Source organism: Aspergillus eucalypticola, assembly GCF_003184535.1.
Source record: "Aspergillus eucalypticola CBS 122712 chromosome Unknown BO83scaffold_51, whole genome shotgun sequence".
Taxonomy (NCBI): Eukaryota; Fungi; Ascomycota; class Eurotiomycetes; order Eurotiales; family Aspergillaceae; genus Aspergillus; species Aspergillus eucalypticola.
Window position 1 is genome coordinate 1 of NW_020290325.1, and position 14,608 is coordinate 14,608.

Sequence of the window (14,608 nt, forward strand, 5' to 3'; positions counted from 1 at the left end):
CATCGATGGCAACGATGAATTCTACCACTAGACCAATGATGCTGGTACTTGTAATGCTTGGCAATTGAGTGATTTAAGTGCCAGTGAATTAGATGATTAATTCTGACTATAATGGAATTCGCTATAGTAATATGGAGCATTACTGAACAATTGCAAATAAGAACATGACAACTGCCTGCAAGTGAAACCCTTGCAGACATACATGACTTGATCTATGCCTCACATCATCCATCTCAGACTTTTACCAAACCTAACAAAAACACTAGAATTCTTGAACAAAGGAAGCATCCAAATCACCGCCGTCCACGCCGTCCACATCTTCCACGTGCGCTTATCAGCAGCTCCTTCCCGAAGGAATAGGATCCTCCCAGCAATAGCCATTCCCAATGCAACCGGGAGAATATACCCGGGTACGTCCAGCTCCCAGAAAGCAGGAGAAACAACGGACCAGATCGCAACAGGAATCGCAACGGACCACCGGGCCGGCCCGTCACCCAACACAATGGGCATTGTATGGCGGTTCTTCGCACGGTCTCCTTCCGCGTCCTTGACGTCTTGAATATGCATCGTCGTGCCGATCACAGCACTGGTGAGCCAAATCCACCGCCACGCTCTAGGAAGTATGTCGAATCCGGTTCCGGTCGCGACACGCAGTGATCCCTTGTTGTATTGACTGAATGCGAGGGCTAGAAGGACATTCCGTAGAATGAACCCGTCGTCACCACCGCTCAGGTCATTGTATACCCAGTTCATCGTGTAGAGGAGAGCAGTCTCCTCCCATGCACCGAGGTAGACGCTGAGTCCGAGCACAACTGGGATCGCGAGTAAGAGTAGCTGGCGAGTATGCAGGATGCTGATTTGACCTGCGGGCAGTGGTCTCCAGGGTCGGTTGATCTTGTCTTCTGCCACGGAGTCCGGGTGCCTCTGATTCGCCAGATTGAACACGAACAGGTTCAGCCAGTTCCACAGCATGACCATGGGTATTCGACTGACTACTGAGAGTAAGTCCGGAGTGTTATTGTCTGTCAGAAGAGGCCCGGACAGAGCAGCACAAATGCCAAATGCTGTCTCAGGAATGACAAATGTTGCAAAGTCGTCCGCAGTGAACAGCCAGTTAGTCAGCGCAAAGCCCTTCCAGTCCCATTCTTTCTAGACGCCTGTGAGCCTTCTGGACTCGTGAGTATACTAAGGATCACTCACATTATAAACACTCGTATCGCTCTGTCTTGTCTTTACGACATCGGTTTTGAGTGAAGCACTTGCAGCGCCAAGTAAAGAAGTGCAAATCTCGTAGAAGCGAGAAAAACCAACAAGATCCATTTTTTTCTGCATTTCAGACTTTGTTCCGCTTCCACAGCAGAGAGATGTCTGCGTTGATATTTGAAAGATATCTTGGAGAAGGCCTAGTCTCGGGTGCGTCGCACCCTTTTATTCCTTGAATCAATACATGTCAAGATTGGAGTTGGCACTATAATAGCCTCAGAGTCCACCTTTCAGCTCCTGTCTGCGAACTTTTGCAGTGGCTGGCTGTCTCGATCTTCAGCTAAACCTACGGCCAAAGCCGACGAGCTGGTGTGTGATACCAAATAAGCAAAAACGACGAGATTTTGGTTATCCTTGCCAATGGCGCCCTCTCGATACGGGTTGTAGCTGAACCGTTACACAACTGAATGACGCCACACATGGTCTTGTCAGACGGGCGGAACATAGCGCCGAGGTGGCTTTTTCATGCTGTCAGATAATATTCACCAGTGAAGTCAGTTGAATCCTCGGACCCAGTTGCCTGCGCTGTCTGGTGCGCAAAAAGCAAGGTCCTGGGGGCAGAAGTGGTCATTTCAGCCTATAGGCGGGAGGTGACAACAGAGTCAACACTAGCGTTGCGTTCTGATGCCTAACAGGATTGTTCACATATTCGACCTGAATGAAGCAGTGACTTGTGGGAAAGATGTGCAACACACAATGTATCATGGAATGTTTACAACATCGCCAGCCAAGCAACTTTTAGCCGTCGCATAAAAGGTACCCTCATCTTCGACGCTCGCGCCAGATTTGTTCCTTTCTGCTCCCTTAGCAGCCGTCCAATATCCATGTAGCTCTCCACGGTTGCCCGAAGTGGCCCTCTTACACCACGAGGTAGCTCCTCAATTGCCTCTCGGCTGACCTGATAATATCCATCTGCTTTCTGCAGCATTCTCTCCTGCAGGCCATACATGATTGGGATATTGGGACGCTTTAGTACATCTCCTGGAGTCAGGCCTACTTCATCCAGCCACGTTGTAGGAATATATACTCGTCCAATTGCTGCATCGCGATGGATATCACGTGCAATGTTGACACACTGCATGGCTTTGCCCATCTCCTTCGCCGCCCGTTTCAACAGCGGCACATCTTCCGTATAGTCGTGGCCATGATAAAATAGGACAAGATCGAGAAATAATGCACCCACCGCGCCAGCTACAAAACCTGCGTACTGATCAAGGAAATCGTCCGATTTGATCGGGAAACCTCCTTTCTTAGGATCGAATGCCAAGTCGGTCTCGAACCCTCTCAGCAAATCATAGAAGAAACTCTTAGTTAAGCGGGGGAGTGGAAGGTAGCTGATCGATTGGTACAGCCTCTGATATTTTCCTCCTTGTTTAGAAGCATGACAAGCGTCATGAGGTAGTCGACCGCGATGGCTTAAGTCTAGGAGGTATCTGCACTCTGTGATCCAAGTCTTGGCTTCCTGATCATCTTCAGCTTCGTCAATGAGATCATCCATGACGCGGCAGAAGTAGTACCTATGCATATCAGAAGAATGAACAACACATGAGATTGAGGGGCATTACAAGAATATGAGATCAATGCGTAGCTGACCCTGAAATAATGCGCTGCCGAGAAACATGCTCTGACTCTTCTCTTGCAGACAATATACGGCCTGGGACAATGCAGATAGAGATTCGTCTATAGACAGCGGACTGCACAATAACGACAGAGCTGTCCTGAGCGTGGTGCCCTTATATGCTGCTAGCCGTGATAGGGACTTGTATTCTTGGAGTGCATATGCGTAATCAATCCCAACTAGTCCTAACACAATCATCATATTGGTGACCAGAAAAAAGAGTGCCTCTCTGTTACTGTTAGACTTAATGTCTAATGATCACAGGTGGGTTTGACTGACTCAACTTCTAGCCCACCGATCCGATAACCCAATTTTGTGCCACTCTCTATCCTCCAAGTCCCAGATTCCATAGCACGGGAATCCGCAACCCAGAGATATAGCGTAGGGAGGCAGATCGCAGCGATTGTGGGTTTTGCGGGAAGTCCAATAAGAAAAGGATGGGACAACATCCTGTATTCTCGCATGAGCATTTCAATAGATTCAGAGTGGACTGATCTTACCACTGGAATAGCAAGATTGGACTGACCCACACGAGGATCAGGCCCAGGTAAGTCATATGCCGTCCCAACAGCAGGCACGTTGTTCCACCACCCATCAACGTTAAAATGACAAATGCAACCACATTTCTTGTTCTACGTCTCTCCGGATGCGGCCGAAGGTACATGGGTCGCACAAGCGGCTTCGTGAAGATACAATATGCCACACTCGTGATGTAGGTTTGTATGGCAAAAAAGAAAACCTCCTCAATAGGAATATCGAGTATCTTGGGACCGATTACTGCGTCGGGCGGATACGTCCAGATAGCAGATCGTATCAGGTAGGAATCCCAGAGAATTGTTGCAAGAATGGCAATCTGTCAGTCCCGGGTAAGTTAGATCAGAAGTCCTTGGTTTCAAGGTACGGTTGAACTACCGTAATCAGAATGCATATTTTGCAACAGTCTTGCGCGGCGAAGAATGGGTAGTACATCACTGTCAGTGCCGATGCAGCAGGAATAGTGTAAGTGCAATGACTACTTGCGCACTTTAAAATTAGCAGATGTAGAAAAGAGGTTGGTAGTAGAGACGCCTCTTACAAAAGAATATAGTCGACCCCCAATTCGCTTCATAGTTATCTCGCGCTCCCTTACGGCGAGCACCAAGAGTATGAAACTTATATTCGGAAAAGGGCGCTCGGCCCTCTTTGCAAGGTTCAGCCGAATCCTGTTTCACTGCCCCAGCTTCCGGATAGGAACCGATTGCGGTTGCGTCTGAGCTTCATGAGGACTGAAAAGTTTGTTTGTGATGGTCATTGCCCCACTGGAATACAGGATAGATTTGAGAAAGTCTAGTTTGGATCAGTGCCAAGGAGCTTAGAAGTCGTCCACCCGCTGTCAATTGCATATTGGAGATACCCTCATTGAGTATCCGATCGACAGACCAGAATGATGGCTGCAACGTGCCTACCCGATCGGGTAGTGCCCTTTCCTTCCCTTCTACCTATTTAGAAAGCATCCTTAGTAGTAACGAACAATTGAACAACTATCTGCCTTGCCTTCGTTTTCTTCTGCTTAGTCGCTTAGAATTAAATCCGCTTGCTCCGGCACGGAGCAACTGCAATGCGTGAGGTGCTGACTTTTTCTGACCTCGTGACAGGAGTATAGTTGGCCGGAGTAGTGACCAACGCATGAAACAGTGACCAGCTGGTCTTTCTCGACAGTATTGAGCTGTGGCGACCAAATACAGGATCGACGCGATGGAAAAGTAAGCCTGGAGTCGTACGATATAAGTAGAAAACGAGATGAAGCTGTAGTGGGGGAGACCAATTAGAGAAAGGGGGTGGGTCACGTTATCGGGATAGTTACTAACTACTACTGCTAGATGCCCTCAGGGACTCTCCCCCACTCTTGACAGCTTTCTTATCAACACAGTCTGACTGCATTGGCTGTTCAATGCAAATGTCTTTCGATATGCAATGCTCCAAACGCTTTAAAGTTCATTACCTCATATTCAGATAAACCACTACCAAGCTAATTCTGGTCTGGCCATGCAGCTCGCCGCTTCCAGCTGTGAACAGAACCTCTCCTCCTCTGCCAGCTTCCCCGTCCTCATCTCCCCAGTCATCTTGGGAACAGCGGGCCAGATCTCCTCCCCGCCTTGGGCCTCTTCTTTTCGCCGGTGTTCCATGACCATTGTCCTCACATCTTGTTGAAAATGGATGGGCCCCTGCCCACAGTCAGTTCTGCCCAATCACACATCTCTTCTGTCAGTGTCTCATACGTACCCTCTCCTTGTCTGGGTGAAGCTCGCCATTCGTGAACACACCCGCGCTCAAATTTTCTTGTGCTCCAACACAGAGATCTTTGTCTTCATCCAGTACTTGTCGGTAAAACGCATTTATATTGGCAAACTCCTCATCCGTTGCATCTCTGTGTCGATATACTTCGTTTTCGATCTTGCTGGTCGTCGCGCTAACAGGGATCATGCGTTGAATGTAGAAGAATTTATCCCTGCTATCGTGTTAATAGACCATCGACTCCTTCCAATCGGGTACAAACTTACGTGACTGTGACCGATGTGGTTGGGTAAAAGTATGTGATTGACCTCCGGAACTGCGCATCAGTATTGTCCTTGTTGAAGATATGATGCTCCATATACCTCGCCTTGGGCTCGACCCGGTACCGAGGAAGATCCGACACTCCGTTGATCAGGGGGTGTGAGGTCGCGCAGTGATAACATTCATTGTAGTTCTCGATCAGAAGCTTCCAGTTCGCCTCCACGTCCATTTCCCAGTAATGGTCAAAGGTGTATTCCCCATCAAAGTCAAAATCCTGCATCCGCGGCTGCTCATCGATCTTTTGGAAGTCGTCGTCCCACTTGACCTCCGGGTCGCCGGCCTCTAGATTCACCCAGACGAAGCCTGCCTTGTCGATGTGCACATGGATTGGGAGGAGTCCATGTTGACTTTTGTCAAAGCTTGATACGGTTTCGAAACGAGGTGCCTTCGATAGGTTGCCCTTCAGTCCGTAGGACCAGCCGTGATACTTGCAGCTGAGGATAGAGGTAGTTCCGGATCGAGCTTGGACCACCGGGTATGCGCGATGTCGACAAATGTTGTGAAATCCGTTGATGTTGCCGTCGCGGTCTCGAGTCAGGAAGAAGGAGAAGTTAGAGATGGTAAAGGAAAGAAAGTTGCCAGGCTTGGTAAGTCGACTGGAATGTGTGAGTAACATCCATCGCTTGGAGAAGATGGCTCGCCGCTCCAGCTGATACATGGCATCAGAGCGATACCATGATGCCGGAAGGCTCCGAGGCGGAGAGCTTTTCTCTGGGGTGTTGGAGGACCGGCCAAGTAATCGCCACATCGTGATGGAGTTTGTGAAACAAATTGTCGTAGTGGCTCAGAGGAGCTCGGATCATCACAGTGCCTATATAACAGAGCAGCGCTGGTAAGTGGGGTCTTGATTCGGCGTTGTCACATCAAAAATGGGGGCGTTAGGAGCTCGCCCGAGGACACCACTGATAAGCCATTGGATAAGGATCACTGGCTTATCTGTCACATCTACCTGCTGTCCAGCCGTTCTGATCCAACTCAGAGAAGAAGACAGAAAAACATGGGTGCTAATCCTCCATTGGTCACTGGTTGCTGCTACATGTCGTCCATTGGGTACAAATGGGGGACTCCGAACCCTTTGACACTCCCCGATTCACGTCTTGGTGTAAGTGCTAAGCTCCAGTTTATTATATGCTATCTATTACATGTATCGGTCGTTCATGTCGTATTTAGGCTAGAACCATTCATCTATCCCAATGTCGAGTCCTTTTCTTTTTCCTTTTCTTCTCTTCCGGCTAGCTCGGCCGTCACTAACCCAACTCACATTTTGCTCGTATTCCGCAGTTTCCTGAGCAAGAACGTCGCTGCTCCAATCAAAACAGACCCTAATATCCCACAGCAAGCACCAAAAAGCTGCAAGCCCGAATAATCCGTGTAGTTCTGCTTTTCGAGAATGGCACCCATGATCGGCAATCCGGTCAGACAGCTGCCCAAGTTAGCAAGCAGTGAAAAAAATTTGCTTGAGAAACCTGATACTCACCTCACTGACATGATCAGCTGGAATGTTCCGAATCGCTGACCTAGGGTCTGCAGATCCCCCACTTTGGCAACACATGGCATCATGAGAGAGACAACAGCGCCACTGACAAAGCCATAGACCGCCGCGAACACGATGATTCCTGCATGAGAAGGGTGGTAATTGAAAGGAAGCCATAGACAGAGCATTGACACGCCGGTGCCGAAGCAGCAGAGTGTCAGGACGTTGAAGTGACCAAAGACATCTGCCAATTGAGGAGGGATAAGACGCCCGAATATAGAGGCACCACTACATTTCCCGAAGTTAGCACTGAGGTTTGCAAAAGAAAGCATCGCGCAGCCTTACTTGATAATGGAAATAAGATAGAGAGCAAGAGTCGATGAAAATCCCGCGTTCTCCGCCATGCTGGAAAGATAATCGAAGGGAGCCCAGAGTCCCCACCTGTCACTGTCAGTCAATAAGCAGGGTCATCGATCGGAATATTGACGAACATAATGAAGAATGCACCAGCGGTGTACAACCCAAATGCGGTATCTTTCAGCAGAGTCAGGTCGATCCACGCTGCTTTACCGTTCCACTCCTTACGCGGAAGACGGCTGCGGATCAGTAGACAGGCTACTGCCAGCATGATTCCGACGAATAGCGCGGTATACCGAACGGCACCATAGAAGCCTATGTCGTCGATGACCCGATCCAGAAAGATCGGAAAGATAACACCCCCAAGTGAACTTCCAGATACAGCAATGCCAGTTGCAAGACCTCGGCGACGAACAAACCATTGGCCGACGCAAATCATGGCCGAAGTGAAAACTCCACCTGCGCCGATGCCGAAGCAGAGACCCTGCGCAAGGAAGATCTGATAATACTCGTGAGCCAAGCTGGTCATACAGAGTCCCAGCACGCAGAGAATGCTGCATGGCCAGAGGACCGGGATCGGGCCGTAAGTGTCAATTGTGCGACCCCATAGTGGTCCCGGTGCCCACATGAGGGCCAGCTGCACGGCGAAAATCCATGATATGTCGGACGCGTCGTAGTCTTTGAGTGACGTCTGCTGGTATGTTGTTTGAAAAACACCGATACTGTGATAAGATCAGTACGGAGTATAGGGGACAGTTTTAGCCCGTCGATACATACGCATTTAGGAACCCAAAGGAGGCGAATAGGGCGCAAAAGCCTCCAGCCACTGTCAGCCAACCCTTGACCCCTTCTTCGGGCGGAATGGCTGGGTCCTCTACCGGCTGGTTCTTAGACTCGGACATGTTTGTCTAGCCCAGAAATCCCAGGCAAGAATTGTTCTTATATATGCTCGTAACCCTTCTTAATCATTTAGGGATGCGTGAGGCGAATGACAAATTCTGGGGGAGAATGCCTCCACAGGGTCCCGGACAGTGACTCGGTCTACGACTGGCTTCGGTCTACGACTGGCTAAGTCCGACCGAATAAACGCGGGCGCTAAGATAAGTATCTGGGGTTCGATGACAAGCTTCGTCTCGGGCCTTCGGCTCTCGTTAAGTCCGATGGGGTTTACGCGACAAGGATCTTGCTCACCAAAGTCGCGCTAATTATGCGAACATTTGTTGCATTGGGCATGAAGTTAGCCGTGTCAGTGCAAAGGCAAGTGCGATCTGACCCATTTAACCTTGCAAGTCTTTAATTCAAAGGAGTATGTGAGCTGTGTAAATTAATCGGACGTGTGGAGCCTAGGGCTGGGCTGGATTGACAGCAACCGGGGGTTTTCAGCTGAAGAACAGTGGTCATTCCCTTCCGTTTGCGACCAGCTAAAGCCCCAAAGCGGCTGTGAGCAAGCCATACCAGGGAACCCTGGCCAGAGCCCAGAAGACTCTCGAACCCAATAATGGGATGATGCGGCCCACATGGTACCCACAGTGGTAAACTCTGATGCCAACTGCCAAACCCAACCAGAGCAATGAACTTCATGGAACTACTGCAAGACGTGCCCAACATTGGGACGTGTGCATGCGACACTTGATCAGAAATGATAGCAGTTAATCAAAATACTTGATATCCCCTCAACGGTTAGTCTTCCAGGCAGATCGAAGGTCACCTTCTGTCCACACTGGATGATTGTGGATTGAGGGTCGACTTGGGCATCAGCTTTGCTCAGGTCATAGCTTGGAGTTCGGAGAATTTCGGATGTATCCGGAACGTCTGCTTGCAGCTGCCACACCGACATTAAAAAGGCATGTCTCATTCATCGGGCTATCCCCCGTCGCAAAATTGATGACGTGAACAGCACATTACCCCCGCTAATCAGACGGCAGAGAGGTCTGATGCTTTCCGGATGATCGTCAAGCGAGTTCCCTGGACGATGCCATCCTCCCCGATGGACAGCTATAATTCATCCGTGGGATGGGACAGCTAGTCCGTTGGACCGAGCTTACTTCAGGAACAGATGTAAAGCTTGACAGCCACCTCTACAAGTGGTGCCGCGGTGCCGGCTCTGGTCATGGGGAATGCCTGTGTTCTTGAATTAAGTAACAGTCATCAGACATGCACATTACGAAGATCCCCCGGCATTTGGTCGCACCAAGGTGCAGAAGTAGAAAAAACTTGTCAGGCTAAAAGCCTCCTAAGTGCTTGCGTGGGTGTGAATATCACTCAAGATCAGCACAGGCGGTATCCAGCAGGACTTTAGCCGAACAGCCCCGTGGCTATATTTGGCAGGAAGCATCCTTGTTAAATTGCATAGATGTAGCTGCCTAGGACTTGTGAGTTCCAGCTGCGCAGTTGTATGGGTGCTCATTGCTCAAGTCTTGTGCCAGCCACGTGCTTGAGGACAAGCCGTGTTTCCAGCAACCTTCCTTCCCACTGCCCCTTAGTAGTGCGGTAAATGAATCTCCAATAATCTTTCCATATCCCCGCCAAGATCGGGCTTTCCGAACGTATGTTCTTTTGAATGCGACCGGGCGAGAGGGGTATCTAAACAAGTGGCAGATCAACCGTGGACTAGAGAGGTCAGTGTTATCTCCGCAGCCATACCCAAGCCGAGCAAACTGAGAAAAGATGTAGCAGAAAGAAGAACATGATGAGATCAAACTGTGCGCCCTAGTGGTGAATGGACACAATAGCAGATTAGCAACAGCTGTTGTCACAGACGCTATAGAAAGACTGAAACAAGTCTGAGAAAACATCTAGTCCTTTTGGAGATAACCAAGGGTTTTCCTGTTGCACATAATCAGCACCTTCTTCATGAGCATTATCAGGATGGCCATCATCATTTTATAGTCGACAGTTACTCATGATCCTAATGGTGGACCGAGGCCAGGCCGGGACATATAGCCGACCCCAGAGCAGCCGCGCCCCCACGGTCGGCGATGTTTCTCCGGTCGGGGATGCCCTCAAAAAGCCGGGGTTGACCCCACGAAGAATCCCAATCACATTGACAACCACCACCATGCCTACTACTCGTCCCATTGTCCGCGCAGTATGTCATAACCTCTCAAGCATCCGACATGCTTCCACAAACACCGCGAAAAAAGCAGGTCCCCTGGCCGGCATCACCGTCGTCAGTCTGGAACAAGCCATAGCCGCACCCTTCTGTACCCGTCAATTAGCCGACCTAGGAGCCCGAGTCATCAAAGTCGAACGACCCAGTGTCGGGGACTTCGCCCGCAACTACGACACCCGCGTTAATGGATTAGCCTCCCACTTCGTCTGGACCAACCGGTCCAAAGAGAGTCTCGCCTTGGACCTCAAAAAGTCGTCCGATTACAGCGTGCTCATGCGCCTGCTCGGCCGCGCTGATGTGCTCGTCCAGAACCTCGCCCCAGGCGCCAGTGCCCGGCTTGGACTATCCTACGCGGATCTTAAAGCTGCTCATCCGTCCTTGATCGTGTGCAATATCTCCGGGTATGGTCCTGACGGACCGTACCGCGATAAGAAGGCCTATGATCTGTTGATCCAGAGCGAAGCCGGCATGCTTTCCGTCACAGGGACGGGGAAAGAGCCAGCTAAGGTGGGCATTTCCATCGCTGATATATCCGCCGCTAGCTATGCCTACTCTAATATCCTGGCGGCGTTGTATCAGCGGGAGAGGGATCCTGAGAAAAAGGGTTGTAACATTGATATCTCGATGTTGGAAAGCATGGTCGAGTGGATGGGATTTCCCATGTACTATACCTATGAGAATGCTCCGGGTCCGACGCCCGCAGGCGCGTCGCATGCGGCTATCTATCCTTATGGACCGTTTGAGACGGGTGATGGGACGGTGATGCTGGGGATTCAGAATGAGCGCGAGTGGGCCAAGTTCTGTGATATCGCATTGGGTCAAGCTGATTTGGCTACGGACGAGCGGTTTGTGAACAATTCTCTGCGGTCGCAGAACAGAGAGGAGCTGAAGCAGATCATCTGCGATGTCTTCTCGGCGCTTTCGGCGGATCAGGTCATTGCGCGACTGGATGAAGCGGCGATTGCGAATGCCAGCGTCAATGACATGCAAGGCGTCTGGAACCACCCGCAGCTGAAAGCCCGGCAGCGATGGACTGATGTTGAGACTCCAGCGGGGACTGTGCCGGCCCTGTTGCCTCCTGGAATGACCATGGGTGATGCGGATACTTATGGGGCGCGCATGGATGCGGTCCCTGAAGTGGGTGAGCATAACAAGGCGATTCTGGCTGAGTTGGGGCTCGACGAGGGTACGGAGAAATAGTGATAGATAAGTTAGACTATGTACAATTGGGCCAGTAGACTTCGCTATCCTCATGAGTGTTGGAACTTTTTACCCCTTGTTAATACGTAAGTGGACTGGCTGGTGTTGCCACTCAAAGGCTAGAGGTACGTAGACTGCATACTGATCAGACGTAGAGCTAGTGGGTCGCATCATGAAATCTGCACTACAATCTCTATCCGAAACAAGCTACTGCTACGAATCCTTGAAATTTCTCACTGTGGCAGGTTCGACGTGTCCGTGAATATCGGCACCATATCCCCATCGCCGAAGCAGGTGGATCGGGAAAGCGGGCAAAAAGCCGACATCCTCGCCAAGACCGAGGTAGCATAAAGCCGCTTTTATCCTCGACAACGGCTACTTGCATTGTTCCCTGGTCACCTCTGAACTCCACTGCGGACGATCCTCCTTCAATAGTAGCTGGAACTAACTCCAGAATCATGTCCAGTCAGGACGCCTCTGGTCACCGACAGGTGAGAACCAGAGCCAAACAGGCTTGTCTCCACTGCAACCGGCGGCGAATCCGCTGCAATGTGCTACAGATGCACCCATGTCAAAATTGTCTCTCGTTGAATGTGCCCTGTGAGATAGGAGTTTCGAAGCGAGGAAAGTATGCTTTCCTTATTCTCATTGTGGCCGTGGGACGTAGACTGATTCAGGGCATAGGTATCCCCGTAAGAAGACTGCCCGGCAACATGCTCTGTCACAAACGGACGGCAATTCGGTCCAATTACCGACATCATCGGGGAAAGAAAGAAGCCATTCCTCAACCTCACCGTCAGATGGTAGAGATGAAGAAAGAGAGCCGCATGTTCATCCGAAGTCAGGGGATGCTGCCAGTGCCCACCAGACGGTGTTCTTTGGCGAATCCAGTCCACTCACTGTAGTCATTGACGAAGGGCGCCGATCGCTTGAGAAGGGAAGTGGTGAACTGCACATGACTCGCTTTCACTATCCCATTCCAGAGAAGCTCAACGCTTTTAGTACCCGAGATGAGGCTTTTCGTGCACACAAAGTCAAGAAGGAAGACCAGCTTAGAGCTGACGGGGCCTTCTTGTACCCCCCGCCGGAGACATGTGCCATTCTTCTGCGGGCGTACTTTGACTGGTTTCATCCCTGTTTCCCGATCCTTGATCGTGCTGCTGTGTATGAGGGCTATGCGCAAGGGATCTTGTCGCCCCTGCTCCTCCAGGCTATGCTGTTCATTGGCGTAAGCCTTTGCACGGACGAGGCGTTTGCCCAGACGGAGTTTCCCGTTCGATACTGGGCGAAATTCCTTTTCTACAGCCGAGCAAAGGCGATATATGATGCGGAATGGGAGTCTAACAAGACGGTCAAGATCCAATCGTTGTTTCTGTTGAGCTTCTGGCGTGGAGGTCCTTCTGAAGAGCGGGACATTCGATTCTGGCTAGGCATTGCCATTGACTTGGCTCAAAAGCGCGGCATGCATTTGATGTATGTGTTTTACTATTGCACCATGTCACCTGCTAATCCAATCAGGTCTAAGTTTTCTTTTGGTTCCGGTCGAGAGGCAGGGCTATGGAAGCGAATTTGGTGGTCGCTCTACGTATGTCTTCTCTCAAAAACTTGGTGTTAATACTAACCGTTTCCAGGCCCGAGACCAGCAAAGCGCCGCAGCACTTGGGCTGCCGCCGCACATTCGGGACGAAGACTGCGATGTCGCCATGCTTGAGCCAGATGATATCCTGGAAGAGGAAGCGGGAGGACAAGGTCTTTTTGGTGTGCAGTGCATAGAAGATCTCCGTTATCCAGCCGAGACGGCCAAGTTGGCCAAATTATGTATGTCCGAATCTCACGACTTTGAATCTTTGCTTACCCTTCAGTGCGTTCTATTGTATCGATCCATTATTCGCCGGTATCATCGTCATCCAGCGGCACGTCACGAGCGACGTTGCATAAGCAACTGGTGGATTGGGAATCCGATATGCCTCCTGAGCTGAAGCTCGAAAACGCCACAACTTCGCGAGCCAGGTTCCTAGCGGGACTCTTACAAATGACATACCAGTAAGCAATATGCATTTGACTCGAATTGACTCCCCTGACTGGTTAACGTCTAGAAATCTCTATGTCCTGCTTTACCGACCGTCATTTCTTAATCCAACGGAGGGTATCTTGGACAGTCAAGGCCAAATAGCCTTGGATGCCGCAACCAAAAGCACGCGAGTGTTGGAGGATATGCTCTCGCATAATCTGGTCCAACATGGACCTCCACATCTGTAAGTCTCCGTCGATAATCTGTACAGGTATCAAGCTGACCATGTAGAATCACCCACGCGTTCTCAACCCTCTGCATTCACACCATCGAGTTCCGTCGCTCATCTGGGACAGGCCGTAAACTGGCGGAACACCGAGCCAGACTTTGTCTCCTGAGCCTACAGGAGCTGCAAAAATCCTGGGACTTGGAGAACTGGGTATTAAACCTGTTCTTCCGATGCTTGGATGATAGCACTGCCCGTACTTTGCGACCGGTGGATGCCACTGCTCCTCCCCCAAAGACCGAAGCCCGCGATTTGGTCCCTGCTACCCCAGATGCTTTCCCAGCTCTCAATATGAACCCAGAAGGACACACGCTCGACGCACCTTGTCAATCGGCGCACTCGCATTATCCCACTGGTGATATTAGCGCGCCCAGTGATTGGTACGGCCTGTTCAATTTCGCCGAGGATTATACCGACATTTCGGGGGTCATTCCCAGCCACGACCCGTCTATAAATTTGCAGAATTTGGAGTTTCTCTACCGATTCTTATGACGAAATCTGTCCCACTTAAAATTCTGCACAGTCAATGGCGGCGACCACACTTTTCCCAATCTAGTCAACAAGTTCAGCTCGGAGGGGGATCGTCTTGGCAGAGTTCGGTACTCGATCGCGCTAAGCGGGCAAGGCGTAGAGCGTCGTCCGCGTGCGAGTCAGTCAGCTCACTCCCTGCCGAGGCCAGGCTGATCCCTTAT

General features: G+C 50.5%; 6 protein-coding genes across 6 annotated transcripts; 2 read left to right on the forward strand and 4 right to left on the reverse strand.

Moving 5' to 3' along the window:
• Positions 1 to 219: 219 nt before the first annotated feature.
• Positions 220 to 1,371, reverse strand: BO83DRAFT_373285 (UbiA family prenyltransferase; the record flags this gene model as incomplete). The annotated part of the gene is made up of 2 exons (XM_025530029.1): positions 1,201 to 1,371; positions 220 to 1,149 (listed from the first exon to the last, which is right to left on the reverse strand). Exons 1-2 carry the CDS (start codon positions 1,330 to 1,332, stop codon positions 220 to 222), a joined length of 1,062 nt encoding a protein of 353 aa, XP_025381944.1. The 5' UTR covers positions 1,333 to 1,371.
• Positions 1,372 to 1,975: 604 nt separating this feature from the next.
• BO83DRAFT_412834 (terpenoid synthase) lies at positions 1,976 to 3,989 on the reverse strand (the record flags this gene model as incomplete). The annotated part of the gene is made up of 7 exons (XM_025534444.1): positions 1,976 to 2,780; positions 2,829 to 2,893; positions 2,915 to 3,124; positions 3,157 to 3,331; positions 3,382 to 3,734; positions 3,794 to 3,904; positions 3,948 to 3,989. 7 exons carry the CDS (start codon positions 3,987 to 3,989, stop codon positions 1,976 to 1,978), a joined length of 1,761 nt encoding a protein of 586 aa, XP_025381945.1.
• Positions 3,990 to 4,847: 858 nt separating this feature from the next.
• On the reverse strand, positions 4,848 to 6,224 carry BO83DRAFT_373289 (aromatic ring-hydroxylating oxygenase subunit alpha; the record flags this gene model as incomplete). Its single annotated transcript, XM_025530030.1, has 3 exons — positions 4,848 to 5,085; positions 5,144 to 5,369; positions 5,422 to 6,224. 3 exons carry the CDS (start codon positions 6,222 to 6,224, stop codon positions 4,882 to 4,884), a joined length of 1,233 nt encoding a protein of 410 aa, XP_025381946.1. The 3' UTR covers positions 4,848 to 4,881.
• Positions 6,225 to 6,595: 371 nt separating this feature from the next.
• Positions 6,596 to 8,575, reverse strand: BO83DRAFT_412837 (MCT family MFS transporter). The gene is made up of 5 exons (XM_025534445.1): positions 8,085 to 8,575; positions 7,442 to 8,029; positions 7,296 to 7,391; positions 6,954 to 7,238; positions 6,596 to 6,899 (listed from the first exon to the last, which is right to left on the reverse strand). Exons 1-5 carry the CDS (start codon positions 8,207 to 8,209, stop codon positions 6,734 to 6,736), a joined length of 1,260 nt encoding a protein of 419 aa, XP_025381947.1. The 5' UTR covers positions 8,210 to 8,575; the 3' UTR covers positions 6,596 to 6,733.
• Positions 8,576 to 10,365: 1,790 nt separating this feature from the next.
• On the forward strand, positions 10,366 to 11,619 carry BO83DRAFT_327037 (CaiB/BaiF CoA transferase family protein; the record flags this gene model as incomplete). Its single annotated transcript, XM_025528068.1, has 1 exon — positions 10,366 to 11,619. The coding sequence occupies one exon, from the start codon at positions 10,366 to 10,368 to the stop codon at positions 11,617 to 11,619; it is 1,254 nt and encodes a 417-aa protein (XP_025381948.1).
• Positions 11,620 to 12,027: 408 nt separating this feature from the next.
• BO83DRAFT_207469 (Zn(II)2Cys6 transcription factor) lies at positions 12,028 to 14,543 on the forward strand. Its single transcript, XM_025526689.1, has 7 exons — positions 12,028 to 12,247; positions 12,304 to 13,092; positions 13,138 to 13,204; positions 13,251 to 13,437; positions 13,482 to 13,662; positions 13,716 to 13,874; positions 13,922 to 14,543. Exons 1-7 carry the CDS (start codon positions 12,078 to 12,080, stop codon positions 14,406 to 14,408), a joined length of 2,040 nt encoding a protein of 679 aa, XP_025381949.1. The 5' UTR covers positions 12,028 to 12,077; the 3' UTR covers positions 14,409 to 14,543.
• Positions 14,544 to 14,608: the final 65 nt, after the last annotated feature.